The 21,128-nt window shown below is 48.9% G+C and overlaps 1 protein-coding gene across 7 annotated transcripts in view; it reads right to left on the bottom strand.

Annotated features, from left to right (window-relative positions):
* Nucleotides 1-21,128, bottom strand: part of ADAMTS17 (ADAM metallopeptidase with thrombospondin type 1 motif 17) — a 349,273-nt gene that overhangs the window by 169,440 nt on the left and 158,705 nt on the right. For all 7 annotated transcript variants that reach the window (XR_009541664.1, XM_060155566.1, XM_060155578.1 and 4 more), the window contains one exon: nucleotides 19,387-19,492. Coding sequence is in view for 6 of the 7 variants with exons in the window: in XM_060155566.1 (XP_060011549.1) it covers nucleotides 19,387-19,492 (106 nt within the window). In the remaining variant the exon portion in view is untranslated. The remainder of the gene's footprint in view (nucleotides 1-19,386; nucleotides 19,493-21,128) is intronic.

Raw genomic sequence — 21,128 nt, 5'->3', positions numbered from 1 at the left:
AGGGGTATAAGTTGAAAACTGAGTCCCCCCTCCCCCATAGTAGTTTCCTAGGCCCCCCTACATCCTCCCACCACCCCCACCTGGAGGCAATCTCTGTCCCCAATTCTTCCAGGGGCCGGTGTTTTAATGGGTGTTGGAAACCAGCCCCCAGCACTTCCTACCCCTTCAAAGGCGTTGCAGAGGAGAGGATTAGTTGACTGCAGGGGGGACCCGCTGCTCAGAGAGAACCTGCAGCTTCTTAAATTTCAAAGACCCCTCAGGGACCCCAAAGGGCCCAGGATGTCCAGACAGCAGAAACCCCAAGGACAGGCTGTTTCCTGCTCCCTCCTAATGACCATCATTCCCTTCCTTCCCTGAAACCACACATATCAGGAGGGGCTTTATGGCCACATTACTTGGACTCTGCCTTTTCCTCTTTGACCAGGAAGTGGGGTGTGGTGTGGTGGGGCGATGGGGTAGGGTGTGTACTCCATCCCACCTCCCAGCCATGAAACATGCGCCATGGGTCAGCAGGCTGAGGGGGTGCCGCCCCAAGTGACCCTGGCTCCAGACCCACAGCAGGTGCTTGCATGATGCCGACAGGACCCCACTACCCCAGTGCCTTTGCCTGCCCTCTACCTCTGTGTGGACACCCCTCCCCACTCTCCCTGCCAGCCAAAATCCTCTCCTTCCTGTAAGGCCCAGATTGCAGGTCACTTTCTTTCTGAGCAGCCTCGGCTCTTCCCAGCTAAGAGGGATCCCTCCCAAGCACATGGCCATTCTCTCAGGGCCTCCCTGAGGATAGGACTTGCCATTTTTTGCACCTCAACATCCCAGACCCTCCCCGCAGCCTGGTCTAGCACCAGCCACACAGAGCTGCTGATGAGTGTTCGTAAATTGATAGAACAGACTGAACAAAACCAAATCAGTTGGGTGGTATCTGGGAATTCCTCTTAAAAGACTTCACCCCATGGCTCTATGGTCTCTGTTCCTATCATGCAGGTGGCAGGGAGAGCTGGTAGCTTCACCTCATGGCAGAGCCCCGTGAGCCCTTCTCTGAGCAATAATATCACAAGCAAGCAACCACCTCTTCCATCGGAACAAAAGGGGCTCTGTTATCCCTTCCCGGATCTAAGGCAGGTTATATCCTGCCTAATGAAACTTAACACTAGAGAGACAGGACAGAATTTCAAAGGCAAATTCTAGAATCTTAAGACTAAGAGGGACGTCGCTCAATTCCTATAAAGCACTGGTTCTCAAACACGGCCACACTGTGAGATCTCCTGGAGAGGAAACCCCGATGCCCGCTCTCACCACCAGAGGTTCTGATTTCATTGGTACAAGGCATGACCCTGAGTATCTGGATTTTTGAAAGCTCCCAGATGATTCTAAAGTCCATTAAAGTCTGAGAACTGCTGCTACAGTGTTGACCAGTGGTTCTCAGACTTCAGTGCCTGCTAGAAACCCCCAGTGGGCCTGTGAAAACTCAGAGGGCTGGGTTCCGCCCCAGAGTTTCTAATTCAGTAGGTCTAAGGAGTGGGGGTCAAGGGCAGGATGAGAATTCTCATTTCTATTAAGTTCCCTAGAGATGTTGAAGCTGCCGGTCCAAGGAGCACACCTGAGAGCCACTGCTGATGGTTTTACTAGTAACCGCCCCACCTTGGCTGCAGGTGAGAGTCACCTGGCAAACTTTGAAACACCAATACCTGGGGCTCACCACACACCAAGTAAATCAGGATTTCCAGGGGAGGGGACGGGCACCTGTATTTTACAGGGGTTTCCAGGGGTGTCTAATGTCCCCCCTGGGCTAAGAACATTGCCTCTAGAAACAGGCCATCCTCAGGAAGGGCCAGCGCCCAGCTCTTTCTTATTGCGAGCTGAGATGGGCCTTCATGCATGCACGACCCAGGCATGCATGCATGCCTTCTGAGCATTGATCAAGCCCCCTACCTTCATAAATATGACAGAGTTCAAGTATTTGAGCTCACATTCTTGTCCCCCTTTGCTCTTCTCTCCTTCTACCCACAACTTTCAGGGAGAAGTCCAAGTTCAAAACAAATGGCAGGACTTCTCATCACGCTTTCAGCCGAGCAAAAGGACAATCACTTCCTGGTTAGCCAAAGTCAAAATCCTGACGCTGTTCTTTATTTCTGCCCAGATTCCGAATTTGGGGGTGAAGCCAGGAAGGGCATCACTGTTGGTAGGTTCTGGACACACACAAAGTATATGGCCCAAGTGTTTCATCTACAAATTCTACCCTGATGGTGAATATACTAAGGAACAAATTTTGGGAACAGTAACCACCTTGTTGCTAAATTATTAAATGCTAGTTTGTGTGACTCTCTGTGAAGTACCCTGGTTATTGAATATATGGACTCACGGTTTCTCTAACTCAAGGGTTTGTTTTTCAAATTTCCACAAAATTGAGACTTTGGGGGTTTTGTAACTGCTATTTGTTTTCCCCTTTATTTTTTTGAGGCTCTTCTTAAGCAATACATTTTATCTTAAAAAAAAAATCTTCGCTTCCCCTAGTGTAAATTATGCCTTCTTGCAGTAATCACTACTGCTTAACTGGCATTCAATTTACAGGATAAAAATATATTCTTTTGGCTGTCCAAATGACTGTGTACACAACTTGTCCTCAAACCCACTCTGAATTTTGGCTCAGAGCAACCATCCTGTTAAGAGGATGGAATGTGGTTTCAAGCAATGCCAGAAGTATTGCATAAGCGATAATTGATATTTTTACTAGCGGCAACTTTGTAGTTGATAATGGGTTATTAAAACAGGAAAAGAGGCCCTCCCCACAGAATCCCATCTGAGATGTAAAGGGAAAAGGTGTCCCAGACAAAAAGCCTCTCAGTGTCAATAAAGGGTGGTTCCAGAGCCCCATATCTTCCAGAATGTGTGGCCCCAGGCAGAAAGCAGCAGAGGAGAAGCTCTCTTGTTGCAGGACTCCTCTGCCACAACCAGGGGAGCTAATGGCCCCTCCCCCATTCCCCCCCTCCAGCCACAGGCCACCAAGCCCCGGTGGAACTCTATTGCACTTTTGGAGTGAAAAAGGAGCCAAAATAGCAAGGGTACCAAGTGCCCTGTCATCCTGTTCCTTTTAAAAAATAATCTTGATATTGGCCTTTATTTAAATGTCTGCTTTTGACTTGTGTTTACAGAAGAGATTAGTGTCAAATTTGGCAACCCTGACAGAACAGAGTCTAGCTGGTCTGAGCTGTGAGCTGTCAAAGGTGCAGCTGCCTGTCCTTGTCTTAGCCATTCCCACGACCAAAGGCTTTTCCTCCAGGTGAGATGTCAGGGTGAGTTCACTGAAGGCGGCAGAAGCCTCATGTATGACAAATATCACAGGTTTATCCCTCCTCCATTTGGAGATCTTCAAGAGAACACTAATTCTTTAGGAAAAGGAACTAACACTCTAATCCTTAATGCATAAAAGGAGACTGAGGCCCGGGCGCCAGCGGACCTGCAGGGGATGGGGCGGGAACATGTACCAAGCAGGATGGAGACTCGAGACCTCGGGGGTCACCTCACCCTTGGGTCACTTTTGCCCCTTGATTCTCAGCCTCGTGAGGCCGCCAGCTCCCTCTCAGCACTCACATCAGCACTGATTCCAGCTCCAGGGGCAACAATCACTGTATATGAGATTGGCGCCCCCAGAGGAGGGCAATGCTCCGAGGCAAGATTTCACATACTTGCCTCCTCCTCGCCCTCCAGCCCCAACAGATTCATTCTTGTCAACGTCACAGGCATATGAATATTTTTCTCAGCCAAGGATTTTCTTTTTAGGGCACTAGAAGGAAGACAGCAAGGGCAGGGGTAAGAGAACAAGCGCTGAAGGCAGTGGAAACAGTGACAGGCTGACCTGCTATGATAAGTGTTCCCTGGAACAAGGCTGTACTGTCCTCCAACAGGATGACAGGACCAACCCCAGACAACAGCCTGCCCTGTGATTCACCTTCCAGGCCCTGCTGCCTGGGCTATGAGGTCAAAAAAGGCAAACAGACCCACACAGGTATGGACTTTCTCTGCTTCCACATTGTGATTTCTTTCTGTGCCACCCTAAGTGTCCGTGAATGTCACAGGCACTAGCGTTTCCAACAAGCCGTATCTATGGCTGGTCAGGTCCCCGGGGCTGAGTGCCCATGCCCTCTCGCTCCCCATCTCCCCTGCTCCATTGGCCATCGTTCCATATGGCACCATAACCCATCAGCACAGATGTGTCCAAACCATAAAGGACCCTCTCCAAGTGGGAGGAAGACAAATGTGAAAACTCAAAGACTACAGCGAGTGAAGGCTTCCCAAGGCCCACTCATCCCAACCTGCTTCTGAAACAGGAGTGAGCTCTTGAGAAGCATGAAACACACCCAAATAACACCACCGTTTCCCTCCAATCTCCAAGTGCCTTTTCTCTTTCATTACAGGGAAGAGTCATGGAGATGGCACCAAACCAGAACCCGCTCAGGCTCCTTTTCAAAATGAGGTGAGTGTGCTGCCTAAGGATGAGGAAGCTCTGCATTTTCTATGCTTCCAGAGTCATCAGACAGTAGCTGGTCCACAACAGGGAAGGAGACCTAATAATGGCAGTAAATGAAGAATAACGGTCAGTATCGATGGTGAAATGAGGTGATGGATGCAAAGTGCTTCAAACAGCACACAGAAAGATGGAGGGCTCTGCTCCTGCAGCTGTAACAACGATGACCAGGAGGATGACAAATGCTCACATGAGTGAGGACAGGCCCTCAAACTTGGCTGTGTGTTCAAATCACCTAAGGAAGTTTGGAAAACTCTGGATGCTTGAATCCCACCTGCAGAAATCCTGACTTAATTGGTGTGAAGTGTGGCCTGGACACCTGCATTTCTAGAACACCTATAAGAAGAAGGTATTCTCTCTCTTATTTTAGACTTTTAATTTTGAAATTATTATAGATGCACAGGAAGCTGAAAGGAAAAATACAGGGGGGTTCTGTGCACCACCTGCCCAACCTCTCCCAACGGTAACACCTTGCATAACTACATTGCAATATCAAAACCAGGGAGTGAACATTGGTACAACCCATAGTGCTTACTCAGATCTCACCAGTTACATATGCACTGTGTGTGTATGTGTGTGTGTGTGTGTGTGTAGTTCTAGGCAATTTTATCACACCTGCAGCTGCCTGTAACCATAATCACAGCCCAATCAAGAAGTCGTGGCATTACCACAAGACTACCCCTTTGTGGCCATACCCACCTCCGCCCCATCCTTCAAACCCTAACAACCACTAATCTGTCCCCCATTTCTATGTTACATGATGAATGTTATATAAATGGAATCGGGCAGTATGCATCCTTTTGAGACTGGCTTTTTTCACTCAGTATCATTCCCTTGAAGTTCATTCAGGTGTCTGTGTGTGTCCATAATCTCTTCATTTTTTATTGCAGAGTAGTATTCCATGGTATGGATGTATCAGTTTAACTATTCACTCACTGAAAGATATTTGGGTAGTTTCAAGCTTTTGGCTGTTATGACCAAAAGCTGCTATAAACATTCATGTACAAGTCTCTGGGTAAAAATAAGTTTTTATTTCTCTGGGATAAATGCCCAGGAGTACAACCAGTGGGTCTTACTTTTAAAAGGAACTGCCAAACTGTTTTCCAGAGTGGCTATGCCATTTTACTTCCCCACCAGCAGTGCATGAGCAACCTGGTTCCTCTGCATCCCAGTCCATGTTTGGCGTGATTGCTGGCTATCTTGGTGTGTGTTCCATCAGCACCTGAAAGGAATGCCATCGGGCCTCCTGTTCATTCCCTACTGGTGATATCTGTGGGGCGGAAGGCACTCCCATGGGTTGCCTGGTGTCGCCAGGCCACCTTGTGCCGGGAGGCGTATGGGAGGGAGAAGCTGCTGAACCTGGGCCTCCTTGTGCCACTGGGACAAGGGCAGGGAGGCACAGGCCTTCACTGCTGCTGCTGCAGCCAGCAGATTCGGTTGCCCGCTGTGTCCTGGCTGTGGGACAGGAGCTGGGGTTCACTGCTGCAGTGGCCCGCAGGTCTGCCAGCCCAACACATCCTGTGTATGGAACGGGTGTAGCGGGCTCCCCACAAGGTCTCGGTGGGCTCTGCCTTTCCCAGTCCACCAACCAAGAAGCAGGTTGCTCTTGGGGTTTCTGTTTGTATCTGTTGATGGTTCCAGGTCGCAGACCTCTAGGTACCAAGTCCAGGATACATGGGAGGTATAAAGAAAGCCCTGGAACTCACCATGCTGTCGTTCCTCAGGTCCTAAGGTCCCCAGCCAACCTGGCTTCTTCTTTCCAGCTTTCATAGCCCTTTTGTTATTGTCTATTGAATCATTCCTAAGGTATTTGGTTGCATTTAAAGGAGAGGAGCAGGGAAAAGTTGAGTCTATACCAGCTCATTCCAGTACCAAAGCCAGCACTGGCTCCTTGAATGCTCTTAACCATGCTATGATGGAGGGAAAGTCAGTGTGCCCATTATTCAGATGGGGAAGCTGGGGGCACAGGGAGATTAAGTGATTTGCTTAACCTGCAGCAAAGTTGCCTTCAGGCTTTACTCCCTGAGGACCTGCATTAAAGCTGCAGGCCTGGGCTGCACATTTGGGCAGAACCTTGGAGGCCTGTGCCCTAGGGGACAGCATGGGCCCTGCCTTTCCCATGTGCCCCTTGACAGTCGCTGGCTGCACAGATGCCAGAGTACATGCTCTCCGGCAGAGCTCCTCCCTCTCTGGACTGTCACCACCTTCTCTCCATCCACAAGCAGACCAGGCCTCCCTAAGCCCCCTGTCACAGTCACTTCCTGCAGAGGACCTGCATCCTGTCCCACTGTGTCCCTGGCTCCCCCCACCCCACTCGTCCCTCCTCCACCGTCTCATGCTGATGCAGCCCCTCCAAATGCAGACCCCTCCCTCAGTGCCCATTCCCCCACTTCTGCCTCCTCTCTGAGGACTCTCAACATGACCCTTTTATGGGGTTGACTGCCCTGTACTTCACGCTCCACAACAAATAGCCTGTTACATATGATCCTACTTTCAAATGTACCATAACTTTATATTATGATAATCCTGGTTCCATCACCTATAAGCTCCAGGGCTGCGGTGAGTTGCTTAACCTCTCTGTGCCTCAGTTTCCTTACCTGTAAAACGGGGAGAATGACAGTACTTACCCCACTGGATGGTGGGGAGGACTGAATGAACTAATGGCTGTAAAAATGGAAAACAAGCTTGTATAATAAATCTATGAAATGGAGTACTGTTCAATGGGAGTGTATCTGCGCTGCCAGCTTTGTCTTGGGGTCTGGGCACTACCCAGATCCCGGTCTATTTTGTCCTTTATGTTGTGCAGGGGTCACAGGATCAACAAGAGGGTTTCATGTGAGTTCAGAGATCAGCTCAACCCTCCTCATCCTCCAAGAATCTTTCCTTCAACCCCCAGGCTGCAAGGAACTAGCTCTGTGCAAATACTCCAGAGTGAGGAAATCAACACTACCTTGCGTGTTTCCAGAGAGCTCAAATTTTATGAACTTTCTTCACTACTAATAATCATGCTTTGAGTAAGGTTCAAGTTACAAGTTCAAATAACTGCAGCAGTATCCAGCCCACAGTCCCCCATATTTCCCATGAGGAGTGTTAAGTGTTTTGCAGAAAACTTGGTGAAATTTGCATTTTACATTCTCTGCCTCTGTATGACCTGTTGGGGATGACTTGTCAGTAGATTATCGACTGACTTCTAGGATTGCCTCTTTTAATTCTGAGCACTCACAAATTGTCTGATAAGCTATCTGGAATCCTTCGACAAACATTATTAATATCCTAAGTCTAAACTGTATGCCATTTGTCTCATTTCCCTCTTGCATGATAGCATTTGCCTATTTTAGTCTTTAGCACCCCCTGCTTTCCCTCATTGCTCCTCCACGGTTATCAAAGCTGTTGGTGCTCTCATTTGCAAACAAGCTCTCTCAATCTGGGCCTAGAGAGCCCAAATCATGTGAAACACCTGGTTGATCTCTCATCACCTCCTCCATTATCTGGGTCTTCAGTTCCTACTGGTACAAGGTGTAGTGTACCACCTCTAAAGGGGTGCATGAAAACTGGGTGGGACTCTCTGGGCAGTCCAGTCATGATGAGTGTGCCCAGTGATAAAGGCAACTAAGTTACCAAAGCCAGCATCCCTCAGGTCTGGCTCTTCAAAACACAACGTGACCTTGGCTTTCAAAAGGGGTATCTTTACAACCCTCTGCAAATCTGCAAGTTTGAAAGTAGGATCACTTTGGGGGGCTCTTTAACTTTCTTTCCAGTTTGGTAACCAGCCCTCATAGTTTTCTTTCCTGAGCCATTTTTCACAAGAAAATGAATTTTGTAATCACCATGCAGGAGTTGTTATATATACAACAAGGACCAGAGAATAAGAAGTTCTGAAGACCAATGCTGGGCAATTGCCAGGCTTAAGCCCCCAAGGCCCAAGTGATTCAATTTCATGTTGCAGCCAGAAGTGACCAGGGTCCCGGACTTCAGGGCTCGCTCTAAACTCTCATATTCCAGAAGTTTCCACATAACATTTGGGGACTGCACTTGTCTTCCAGACCTTGGGTAATATCAGCAAATGTGGAAAGAGAAAACAAAGTCTTTGATATTAGATACAAAAACAATCAAAAGGCTGACTTGCCCGCTGTGTAATTCTACCAACGGGGCAACCCTGGGATGGACTCTGCACATGCAGGTCACTGGCAGCGAGGCTGGGAAGAAGTCGCCCTTAGGAAAAGCACAGACACTCATGGCTTCTGCCTCCAAACTGAGAATAAAAACTGAAAGGGAGACTGGAGGGGGCAAGACAGGAATGCCAGGATTTCAAGGCCTTGGGCTAAGGACCTCAGCTGCCCTTTGGGGATGTCAAAGACGACCACTTTGGGGGCTTTTCAGGAGCGTTTGACATTTTTGTTCAGTGTTTCAGTCCTGTTACTTCCTTCCATCTTTTTCATGAAACCCCCCATCTCACACGCAAACCAAATTCTGCTTGACCAGCGTGTTCCCGAACAGGTCTGTTGATAGCCATGAGTTTGACCTTCTGGAATTTAGCCAAAAATTTACCAGATTTTATGATACATCAAGTTAAATGTCTAGATTAGAGTGGGGTCTCTTTTAACAAGTAGTTTGTACCAACCATGACTACAAGGAAAGCTGGTCTCCAAGCTATAGAGGAAGCTGAATGGAAACACAGCATCGGCTCTGGAAGCCCGCTGAAGACTGGTCAGAGGCTGCTGGCATTGTATGGGTGGTAAATGAAGCACGGGTGAAAAGGGACCACAGAAAAGATTCCAAAGTCACGGGAAGAAAGCTATTCTAAAACCTCCCCCATAGACCAAAATCTTAAAAATGAAGAAAAAATAAGGTTTCTCCCTTCAACTCCATATATACAAATCTATGTTTATATGTGTACACACACGCACACACACACAGGTACAATATACAGCTAGAAGCGAGCACTGCACTAAGATGGGGCCGGCGGAAAAGGCTACCGCTTCGACATGCTTTAACCGTTCTTCTCAAAGTATCACGTGCACAGGCATCACCCAGCTGGGCTCAGACCCTGCATTTCTAACAGGCTCCTAGGTGACAAGATGCTGCTAGTCCTGGGACTACCCTCTGAAGAGCAAGGTGCTGGTGCAGTTGTAGTTAGTCTGTTTTTCCAGTCTGTCCCTGGTGCAGCACCACACATGGGCCCGCCTCACTCTTTGCCAGATTCTGAATGGAGCATGGGATGAGGGAGCTCCAGGTGATAACCGTCAAGTCAGTAAGAACAGTTCAGGTTGGGGTGGCTGGAGGGGGGAACAGGAAAGGAGAGGGGTTCTGGGAGCTTGCTCTGCTGAGTAAGCCAAGCTCTACATGGAGCAAGCAGCCAGCAGCAAGCCGACCACCTTTTTCTTCATGGTAGCTCTCTCCTACTGCCGGAGCAGCTCCTGCCCCTCCTTGGTGACGGCAGAGCACAGGCCACAGAGAGGTACAGGGCCTTAGCTAATCCCGGTGCTCCCCCTACCACAGAGCCACCAACGCGGCCAACCACGGGTTTGTTAGGTGTCATTTACCCAGTAAGCACGTGCTCCTGCCTGGAAGGCTCCTCTGACCAGAAACCAATCTAAGCGTGCCTTGCGGTTATCGGCAGGCCACCTGTCACTTGGCCCTCACTGTGTCTGGAGCTGTCCCGTGGCAGGGGTCCTACTGGACCCACCAGGTCCTTGGTGTGAGTTTGACTTGGAGATCCACTGCTGTTTCTCTGCCCGCTTCTCTTTAACAACTTACCCGGTTATAAGCTAGCTACACCATGGCCCTGGTGTAGGCGCAGGTTCACCCCCTGCCCAAGTAACACTTCAGCCCCCACGTCACGGGGCCCAGCTTCTCCAGTGGCTGCCAGCCCCATGCCAGCATCAGCCTCTCCGGGGACTTTGGCAACCCCAAGATTTGTCCCAGCTCAGTTCAGAACTGACCAAGCCATCTTCTTCTCATTCTCTCTTTGCTCCTGATAATAGTGTCAGTGAATCACCAGGCTCACTTCATACCTGACCCTTCTTTGACACCACAGAAGCGAGCTGTGGTTAACAAGATGACGCCTTTGTCATGCTTCCAGTGACTCTTGGGGAAATTTAACAACCTCCCACATTCTATATCTATCTACTTATTTATGTTTTCTCCAAGACAGGCCATTCCCAGATCCTCACGCAGGCCCCTGACAACTACGCAGGCCCCTGTGCTCTGTTTTGTTGTCAAGAACAAAGTACATGATATCATGGCTCCCCCAGACCCCTCAAGCCCCTCTGCTGGTCCTGTCTGCCACCACCATCATCTGGCAAAACTATCACCTCCAGGCAAGGTAGGAGCACGCCCTCTGTGCCTAAAAATGGATTAGGAGAGGAGGGCTCTTTCCCAGAATGTGCCATTGACTGGGCTGGTGGCAAAGTTCCCAGGGACTCAGAGATGTGCAACTGCCCTCAGGTCTTTGGAATTTTCCATCAGCAGTGGGCAGTGGATGAATAAGGATTTCAGGCATGAAACCAAATACCTTGGGAGAATGTGGGCATGTGTAAGCCACAACAAAATACCATAAACTGGGTGGTTTATCAACAATAGAAATTTGTTTCTCACAGTTGTAGAGGCTGGAAGTCCAAGATCAAGGTGCCAGCACAGTGGGGTTCTAGTGAAGGCCCTTTCCTGGGTTGCAAAGGCTGCTTTCTCGTTGTTTCCTCACATGGCCAAAAGACAGCTAGTTAGCTCTCCAGCCTCTTCTTACAAGGGCAATAATCCCATTCAGGAGGGCTCCACCCTCTTGAGCTAATTACTGCTCAAAGGCCCCACCTCCACGTACCATCACTCTGGGGATTAGATTTCAACATATGAATTTTGGGGGACACAAACATTCCATCTATAACAGAGCACTCCATCTGTGGAGAAATTTGCCACCTCCCACAGTACTTACAAAACCCCAGTCATGTAAGCAAAAACTGTCTTTCCCAGTAAGGGTAAATCCAGTTACCAGAAGAGCCACATGGGGAGGGCTTGGCCTCAGCACGAGATCAGTTCAGTTGTATAAAAGGCACCATGCCACAGGAAAGGGAGGCCGTCTGCAAAATGAGGCTGAGATGACTTTGGACATCCCTTCCAGCTCTGAGAACCAGGAGAAAAGCCACTTAAGAGGAGCTGCCAGAAGCTCTGGTAATCTAACGAGGAAACTGCATCTCGTCTAATTCCTGGAATAGTCTGTAACGTAAAGAAGTTCTGAGGGGATTTCAAAATTTGGTTCTTCAGCCAAACTCAATTCACACACCCCCTCATCCCCCCTCCCCGCTCCCGCCCCACCATCTCCTCAAACACCATCTCGAACGACATCATTTCAGGTAAGGAAATCCACCAATAATTAAGGGCAAAGAATTCCTGGGGTAGAGACAAACATCCACACAGCTTGTGTAACCTTTCCTATCACAGTAACAAAACTCTGGGAGCAGCAGACATCCCAGATCCAGCTGTATTTCCCATCACGGCGATAACATCCAGCCAATAGCTGCTCGGACTGGCCACTCAGAATGCAGGTGGGAACACATCTGTCTGCTTGCTGAAGAGCTTTTAATGGTTTTCCCTTTGTTTGTCTTCCCTCCCAGGCCTGGCCTGGGCAGATTTGGGAAGACTGTGGTCAAGGTACTCTTAGGAACAGTGGCTCTGGGCTTTCCAGTCAAATGGAGGAAGTGTTGTCTCCTCACATTCAATCCAAGTCAGGGGTAAGACTCCAAAGGAAATCACAATAATTTCCCTGCAACTCTTCTTAATGCTGGGCAATGAGAAATCGCTCCCTAAGGCAGAGAAGCCATTTACACAGGACCACCAGTGACAAAGTTCCCTGCTGTTCTGGACACTGCACCTCCCATTGAAAATCATTCATCTGGGAGGGACCGGAAGGAAATTCTGCTTTTATGTGTCTGGGGTCGGGGCGGGGGGTGGAGAAAGGAGGAGAAAAAGGAAAGGCACAGCTGTTAGGAAGGACTCACTCAGGGCAACACGGAGCAGGGCTGAGAGATGCTGTGCCAGGTGCAGGCTCCACTGTGGCCACCCCGCAATCCTCCAGAAGTCACAAGTCATTCTAGCTCATCCAAGACTTGCGAAGGAGGGTGGCTTGTAAATTAATGTCAAAGACCTTACAATTTTCAGCAGCACATTTTTAAAAATAATAAGGAAAGTAAACGAGGCCTGGGTGTTTGATACAACTCTGGAATCTGGATAAGGCAGCCGAGCCAGGGATGCTCATACACCTAGGAGATGGCACTCAGAAATCACTCCAAGCACCTCCGCGTGAAACCCAAGAGCCCTAAACACCACTGGCACCACCAATTAAGCTTCCGTCTGGGAGGGGAGCCTGCAGGAGGCCATAGGAGCTGAGTAGGGATGGAGGGTAAGACCCAGAGAGCCAGGGAGGAGTCCGCCTGAAAACCCAGTGTGGGACTTGCTTGCCCTAGAAGCAGCCCTTCCTGTAGACCTCCTGGGCTGGAAGGGTCCACCCTTTCTGTTCTGCGAGAAAGGTTGACCCATACACGAACACAACTGCCCTAATTCCAAACTAGAACAAAAGCACCCTTGCCCTCCTCCTGGGATTTCTAACTGGTTATGACATTTGCAGAAATCCTCTCTCCGCTGCACCTTCCTTATAAGGCCAGCCCATCTGATGTCTGTGCTGTGCCCGCCGGGTTACGCGCCCAGGCAGAGGACTCGGCAGGCTGCCTGGCCGTCCTCGGGGGCTACCTACCTGCTCACATCCTGCCCATGTGCACACCGCGTTCCCCTGTACCGTACCAGGCAGCTCATTCTTAACATAGATCACAGGCAAATACTTCCCCTCTTCACAAATCTACATAATGGCTTTCCTTACTTCCTGTTCTGGGATTGAGACAATTCCTTTCAGTTTGAATTGTGTTGACTCCAGTTATGAGAACATTTCCCCCAGAACAGCTGTCTCCTCCCTTTTCCTCTACTCCCCAGACACCTGCCCACCCTCTGCCCATAAGCCACGATCCCCAGGAACTGGACTCTGTCCGTGTTCCATGCTGCACCCCAGGCGAGCGTGTTCCCAGGCACACTTCAAGAGGACATCTTTCCCACGTCCACTGCCCTGAACTCATTTGCACAGCGTCACGTTCTAGCCGGAAACATCCGGAGTGCCTGGATCTAGCTTTTGATGGGTATCTTTATTGGGGGATACCAAGCTTCACCTGTGACCTGCCTGGACCAGGGATCCCACTTGTTACTTCAGGGCACGAGGTGGCCACCCACCTGCCCTCTGTCCTCAGGACTGAGCAGGAGGACAGAGTCCCTCCTCCAAGTGACATCAGCCAGGGCAGTGCTTCCACAATTGTGGGCTTGGTTCCGGGGCGCGAGGGGCGTTTGTGCAGGTCTGAGAACCCAGCTGTGCACCACACACTGTTGCAACTGGGTCTGCCTATAACTAACTGCATGTCTGCAGGTGCACAGGTGCACCAAACACAGTTCCTGGTTGCCAGGGCATTTGTATTGTTAAACCCCAGCCCCATGGTTCTCTCCACTTGGGAGTGTCTATGTACTCAGTACCTCAGCCCCCTGTGGGCCCTGCCTGTCCCCCTCCTTCTGTTCCTCCCCTTCCATTTCCAGGTCTCCCAGGAGGTGTCAGGTGAGAGATGACAGGACTACGCTTGCCTGTGGTGGCAACTTTCAGGAAGGCTGGGCCTTTCCTCACTTGACTCACCAGCTGTGAGCATATCTGCCTGGTACAGCTGCAAGAAGCACGGAATTCAGGGTGACCTAGAGAGGGGCGAGCTGGAGCCAGGAAAGCAGGATCGTATCTAGCACCACTGCTCAACCCTGAGGGTGGCCTGGAGGGACAGGGTCTGGGAGCAAGAGATGGAAGCAGGAAGGTGGATGAGGCCGAAAGCAACAATAAAAGGTCTAGACCTCATGCTGGTGGCAGCTCCACCCTGGCTGCACCTGGCATCTCCTGGAGAGCTCCCGAGATGCTCCCTCCCCCAGAGGGGGTGGTTTAACTCATTAGGCTGAGGCTTGGCCACAGGCACTTCCAAGTGCCTCAGAGGCTCCTCTCCTGAGGCGGGGCCCAGATGTCACATCTGCTGGGTTCCCAAGCTTCCATGAAGACAGCATTTTTCAGAGGCCACAGGCAGATCCAGCTGACCAGAGGAGAGGTAAATTCCAGAATGGAAAGACCCAAGAAAGGGCATATGGAAGTCAGGAAAAACCCCAGGAAGAGCAGGTGGGGAGAGGCGCAGCCCCCGTACAGGTAGTGAGGGCCTGAACATGGGGTGTGGCTCTGGGGCCTGTCTGGAGCTGGAGAGGCCACATGGTTTGGACTGACTCTCAAGGCAGGTGTTGATCTGGCTCAGCCTTATCTAACAGAGCCTCCTAAATCCGACAGAAGCAGAGATTTATTTTCTGCAAGGGAAAGCTCTTTGTTTTTCCGAGTGGGTGGCCGAGTATGCATTAAGTGGAGTCCCTCCCCTCTCTCCCCACCCCACCTGCAAGCCCTGTGCTTAAACACCTCCCAGGCACTGTCTTACCTGATTGAGAAGCACGCTGGGTTTCCCCAGGCACCAAACAACCAGTTGAGACTTGGTTCTGTGCCCTCCTGGCCTCCAACTGCACTAGGGAGAGCTCTTGTCAATCAAATGTCTCCCCTGGGCCTTATCATGCTGTATTAGACCTACTTTCCCCAAAGCAAAAGGCACTCTAACCAATTTTCATAGAACCATTTACTTTCTTTCTTACACTATTAAAATTCCAAATCATAGCAAACAATATCCTCTAAAAATCCAGCAGACGTATTAGGCACAGTCACTTTAATGCTATACTAACGTCACTACCTAAGCTCTCCTTGATCATTAGGGTGTCACTGATTTTGTTTTTTATTTTTCTCATGGGCAGTCAGCATGTACCCGAGCTTCTGAGGAGAGTTCTTCCCATGAGCAATCAGGGTTGAGTTTGCCTGAGAAAAATGAATGCTTCGAGCTCTCCCCCTTTCTCTCTAAAATCAAATAGTGATAAACATCTTGGACACTGAGGTCCACCACAAGGCATCCTGGTTTCTTGAGGGAAAAAACCTGGGCAGAGTTGGCCCAGCTGGGCTGTTTCCCCCATGTCACTGATTCCATCATAACTAACAACAGCGGCAACTACGGCCCCCTAAAGTGAAAGAGGTCCATCAAAGACATCTTCTCATGCTCAGGACCGTCGCTTTCTCATGGTCACTGTGGGATGAAGAAAGGCACAAAAACAGCTTCATTTTCCGCTGGGTTTCCCAAGCTACCACAACAAGACACGGAGACAGGTGCCTTCCAAAGCTCACACTAGGTGAACCAAAAGGTGGGGGGCAGCCGCCTATCTGGCAGCCTTTCATGGGCAAGAAGGTAACTAAGGTCATAGGTGCTCATTTAAAAACCCCAAAGCTGCTGTCAGCAAGGCTGCCCCACAGACCCAGCTCATCCTCCAGGCAGGAACACAGAACAGCCCCTTCCCAGGGTCTCCTCCACGACTGCCATTGGGAATTGCAAATCCTTCAGTTCCTGTCTAAAGCCATGGCTGGAGTCTTTTCTACCCTACTTCTTTACCAGGGTAGATATTCAGAAAACTGCCAGTCTTACCCACAGTACTTGCGTTTCCTAGGGAAACCCCTGTTGAGGACACATTTGGCTTTCTTCAGCCAGCTGTATCATGCCATTTTTTGCCCTCTCTGCCTAGGCTGCTGACAAACTGAAAGTACCTTGGTTTTTGGATAATAACAAGCTCTCTTCTTTATTATCTATATTTTGTAATTTGGATCCTTATTTTAATGGCCCTGTTGCATGGGTATATTATCATACAAGTGATCCTAAATCATTTTAGGTAGAGACTAGAAAATTTTTTAAAGTAATGCTAGTTTCCTAATCTATAAAGTAAAAGCTAATAATACCTGCCTCACAGGACTGATTCAATAATACAATGAATTCACAGCATCTAACACAGTACCTGGTACATAGCAGGTGCTCAGTAAATGAGATCTGATTTGACTTAAACATCATTACTTTATAGTTAACCTACATCCAAAGCAGCATTATTGATGTTACCATGGGAAGAGTTTTTCATTTAATTTATAATTTAGAACTTATTTTACTGCAAATTGGATTGGAGCCAGTTCACAGCACCAAATAAATTATTTTTGAACTACAATATTTGAAATAAAACCATGCATACAAACAGATGCTAGAAAGAGGGAGAAAAATTCCAGTACTACAATGAGTTAAATGTTAAAAATGAGCCTTACACTTAGCTTTGTGTTTTCTGAAAGCCAGAGCAAAAATGAAATCATGTTAACTTACGCAATTCTCATCATCTGATAAACGGCATGTGTAGCTCCTACGGAAAGTGACTTTTTCTCCTAACATTGGGATCTGAGGGTAAGTGCTCACACTGCTCCTTACAGGAGGTATATTGAGTACAGAGCAGAAGGGCTGCACCCATGCATGCCCACGTGCAAAGGCACACACACACACACACCCTTCAAAAGAGATCTTTACTTTTCAGTATTAAATGGTTAGGAACTGGAGGGTGAGCTCTCTGGGGATTTTCCAGGGTTACACAGAGGGGTGTTCTTTATTGTTTTCTAAAACTTCCACCAAGAAATTTTGTTGGAGAGCATGGACCAGTGGCTCAGGTCCACAGAGAAAACCATCCATCCTATCTCAGTTCACACACACTTAAGAAACGTGGAGTTAAATTACTCCTCCCTATTCCAAAATACAGACAGTTTCCAGGTTCGCATCTGTGAAGGAGCCTGGCCAGTGGCTTTCCTGAGAGCGCAGGCTGGCCTCTACCTTCCCAAGCCTCTGCACAGCCTCTCTGGCTGCTCTGAGCCGGGTGACCAGAGGGGTCCGTGGATAGGGAGACTGTGGCTTCATCCTTGGGGGATCTGCTTCCCAACACTTTCAAATAATCAGAGACAAGAGACTTCTCTGGGAAAACCATAATCGCCCAACTAGGGGCAGGACCAAATGCTACCAGGATTTATTGGCTTTGATTAACAATACGGTGTTTGTTTTTGCAGGTAATTAGAGTTCAGTAGCAAGCTCTAAAGAGTCCTCCAAGAAATTCTAAACAGACTGTAGCTAAAGGCTACTGGAATATGACTGAATCTAATCATTCATCTGCAGACCTCCCGTGTTAAGATGCCAGTGTTTGATACAGCACAACTGCACAGATCAGGGAGGAACGGCACTCTTTGTTCTTAATGCCCAAGGAGAAAAGGCAGCCCCTGTGTGCTCACATGCGGAGGTGACTGCTGCCATGGGATGCAGCAGTTCACGTAAATATATCTCTTCAAAGGTCCACACAACCTGCGTGTTGGGAAATGTTTTGACAACTCTGCATTCTCACAACTGTTAGGGAATTCATTCCGCTGTACTACGATGGGCTGGGTGGGGCATTTGATAGTGAGAAGATGTTTGCCAAAGCCATACTCATTTGTACTTTTCTTTCAGCAACCACTATTGGGTGGGGTTTTCTAGTTGGTTTTTTTTTTTTAACAAATCTGAGATATGAATACAAATTTGATTACAAATAATTTTTAAAAATTATTTTCTAGTAGTGTAGGCAAACTAGTATGGGTATTTCTGAAATACTGTCAAGATGAAATAAATGTGTACGTAGAGATAACCACTTATCTTGCTTCTCTTGGCCAATAACATGTTATTTTCCCCTTAGTCCCAGGAAATACACATAAGATTATTTTCATTCTCTGTACTCACATCATGATAGCCAACAGGTACAGAAAAGTCAACAACAAACCCATCTACAGGAGTGAAAAAAATTAAAATGGGACCAGATAAACAAAGCAAGGTAAAAACATCAAGCCACAGATATGGCTAATACTAGGGGAAAACAACCGCTTTTGTACTCCTTATTCATTGCCTCTACTCTTCCAGAAGCTTGAGTTCACCTTTAGGGTTCCAGGCATCTTACTATCTCGGGCACTGGGAAAACTTTACAATATATATTTTTCCCCAAGAACTAGATTTCCATTTAATTTTGTTCTCTTCGGTCCAATATAAATTTTTCCATTGTTTTGCATGCTTTGGCCTCCTCAATTTATTTATTTAAAGTTCTTAAGCAGTCATATCACAATGTTTCCTTCAGAGAAACATAAAACAGACACCTACTCCAGGAGAAAGAGTAAACCCTCGGGCCACAGTTTGAGAGTCAGCTGGTTTTCTGCCCCCTGAGACTTCCTGCAGGTGATCTCAGCCTTGGGCCAGCCATTCAACCCCTCGGACCTTCTTTTTCCTCATCTAAAAAAACCAGGAGGCTGCCTCGGATTCTCTCCACATCATCTTTGGGCTCTAAGGTTCTGTGGTTCTTTCCTCTTCAAGGGAAGAACTTCCATGTGCAAAGGCAATAGCTGATGATTCTTTAAACTAAGACACTGACTTCTACCTTCAGAAAGTTGGACTTTGAAACTGGCTGAAAAAAAACAACAACCCAGAAATTCAATAGCACAAAGATAAATCCCATTATTTGAACGGCATATTTAGAGTGGATCAAGATCATGATGGTTCGGGAAAGGGGATACAACTCACGACAACACTGAGAAAATCTCTTCCCTTTACAGCGTGTGCTTTAAGAACAGACTTAAAGCAAACATCAAATGAGCATTTCCACACTCAGAGACAGTCTGTTCTGTGATCTCTTGGGTTCCCTGAAGGGTTGGGACCCAGGCTTGCTGGCCTAGGTCCTTACTCTAGAGGAAGCAAAGGCATTCAGCAGCACTGTTTTAGAACTTCCAGAATTTGAGTGAAAAAAATATGTATTCAGAAAAGCATTTAAAGAGGCAGAACAATCCAGAGTCTGATACTTACTTGTGGCCCAGCTCATGAGCGATGGTAAAGGCCAAATTGAGGCCATTGTCTTCGGCAAGCACACATTTCCTCTTAGCACTGCACACACCTCCTAAGTAAGCAATTCCTGCAGCAGAGACACAAAACACATCCTCTTCAGAATGTGCGAGGCCCTGACCTCGCAGGGCAAATCCACATGGTCAACATCACACATCATCAAGAGGGGCAAACGGGGGTGAGGATGACCATGGGACTGGACCTGTCATTCCAGAGCTCATATGGAGACTGGCTGGTGTGTGATGCTTTTGTATTCGCCTAATAATAATAATAATAATAATAACAGTAATAATAACCACAAACATCTCTCAAGCATTTAACATATGTCAGGCAACGTGCTGAGTGGTTTACACAGATTATCTAATGAAGTCCTCGTTACCCGGGATGGAGGCAACAGAGAAACTGGGGTTCAGAGAGAAAAGGTAACTTTCCCAAGGTCACCTGGACTGGCACCTGGTGCTGGGATGCTGAGCCAGACCTGTCCAACTTCAGCATCCAGGGCTGGGACCAGGTGAGGCCAAAGAGTCGAGGCACCCAGTGCGCAAGGTTCAAGGAGGGTGTCCCTCTCAGGAGCCAACCCTGAGAGGGATGGAGGGCCTCCTCAAATTTCGCACCCTGGGCACCTCCTTCTCTCACCCCAGTCCCGGCCCTATTAGGGTTAATGCTCTCAGGGGGTGAGCTTGGATCCGGACCGGGACTCACAGAGAGCAGAGGCCACAGAAGGTGCAGAATGTTCAGAAAAATGTTTCAGGAGCCCTGAGGAGGACGAGACCGGGGCCCAGGAGCAATGAAAGACGCTGGAAGAGTACGGGCCTGGAAGCCATTCGGGAGGATGGGTCCCACGGCCCAACTCGCTCAACTCTGCACAAACATGACGGGGCCCAAGGACCTTCCCTGAGATGGGAGGATCAAGGCAACCGGGCGGGTACCAGACTCAGGAAAATGGTGTGAGCAAGGGGGTTGGGTACAGAGGACAGGAGGCTGCCAGCCTCTGGTGGACGATGGCAGTGCTCCAGAGGAGAGAGATTATTATGGCAGAGAGGCGCGTGTGAACAGGATGGGGGCCGTGGACGGACCAGGCACAGCTGAAGAACGCTGGGCATCAGCTGTGCACAGGCCACACATCTCCAGGCTGACACTCCAGAGCTAATACTGCCTACGGCAGCTCTCCACACTCCCTCTTAGCTCTGCACCCAGGAAGGACATCACTACGACCCAGGAATCCCCAGGATATATCTCAACAAAGCCAGAGTCCAAGAACCCCGAAGGGCTTGGGATAGAACTTGAGTACTGGTGGCGTCTGACTCCTCACTATGTCCTGTGAAATGAATGAGTGGCTGGGGGCCGTACGCCTGAGCAGGCTCAGTGTTGCCCTCGCTGTGAGCTCACAAGGGGTGTGGGGCGGGCAGTGGCTCTGCTGGCTATTGGTGTCTGGGGACCAGGTGGATAGGGACTCTGCCCGCCAGCCCAGTGCCCTGGAAGGGCTGTGGCCACCCGAGTGAGGGCACCTGTTCTCCACCCAGAGACACTACCCACTGCCAGGCTGCACGCTACTCCCTTTCACTAATGTGCCGGAAGTGTCTCAGAAGCTGACAGCGGCCCTGCAGGCACAGGAGCCGAGGAGGGAAGGAGCTGGCACAGGAGAATGAACAGGGGGATTAATTAATTAAAAATGAACCTCCCTCCCTGCTCCCAAAGAGCTAAAC

Source organism: Lagenorhynchus albirostris, chromosome 1, assembly GCF_949774975.1.
Source record: "Lagenorhynchus albirostris chromosome 1, mLagAlb1.1, whole genome shotgun sequence".
Lineage (NCBI taxonomy): Eukaryota > Metazoa > Chordata > Mammalia > Artiodactyla > Delphinidae > Lagenorhynchus > Lagenorhynchus albirostris.
Note: the sequence above shows the minus strand (reverse complement) of the source record. Positions and strands in the feature narration are given on the sequence as shown.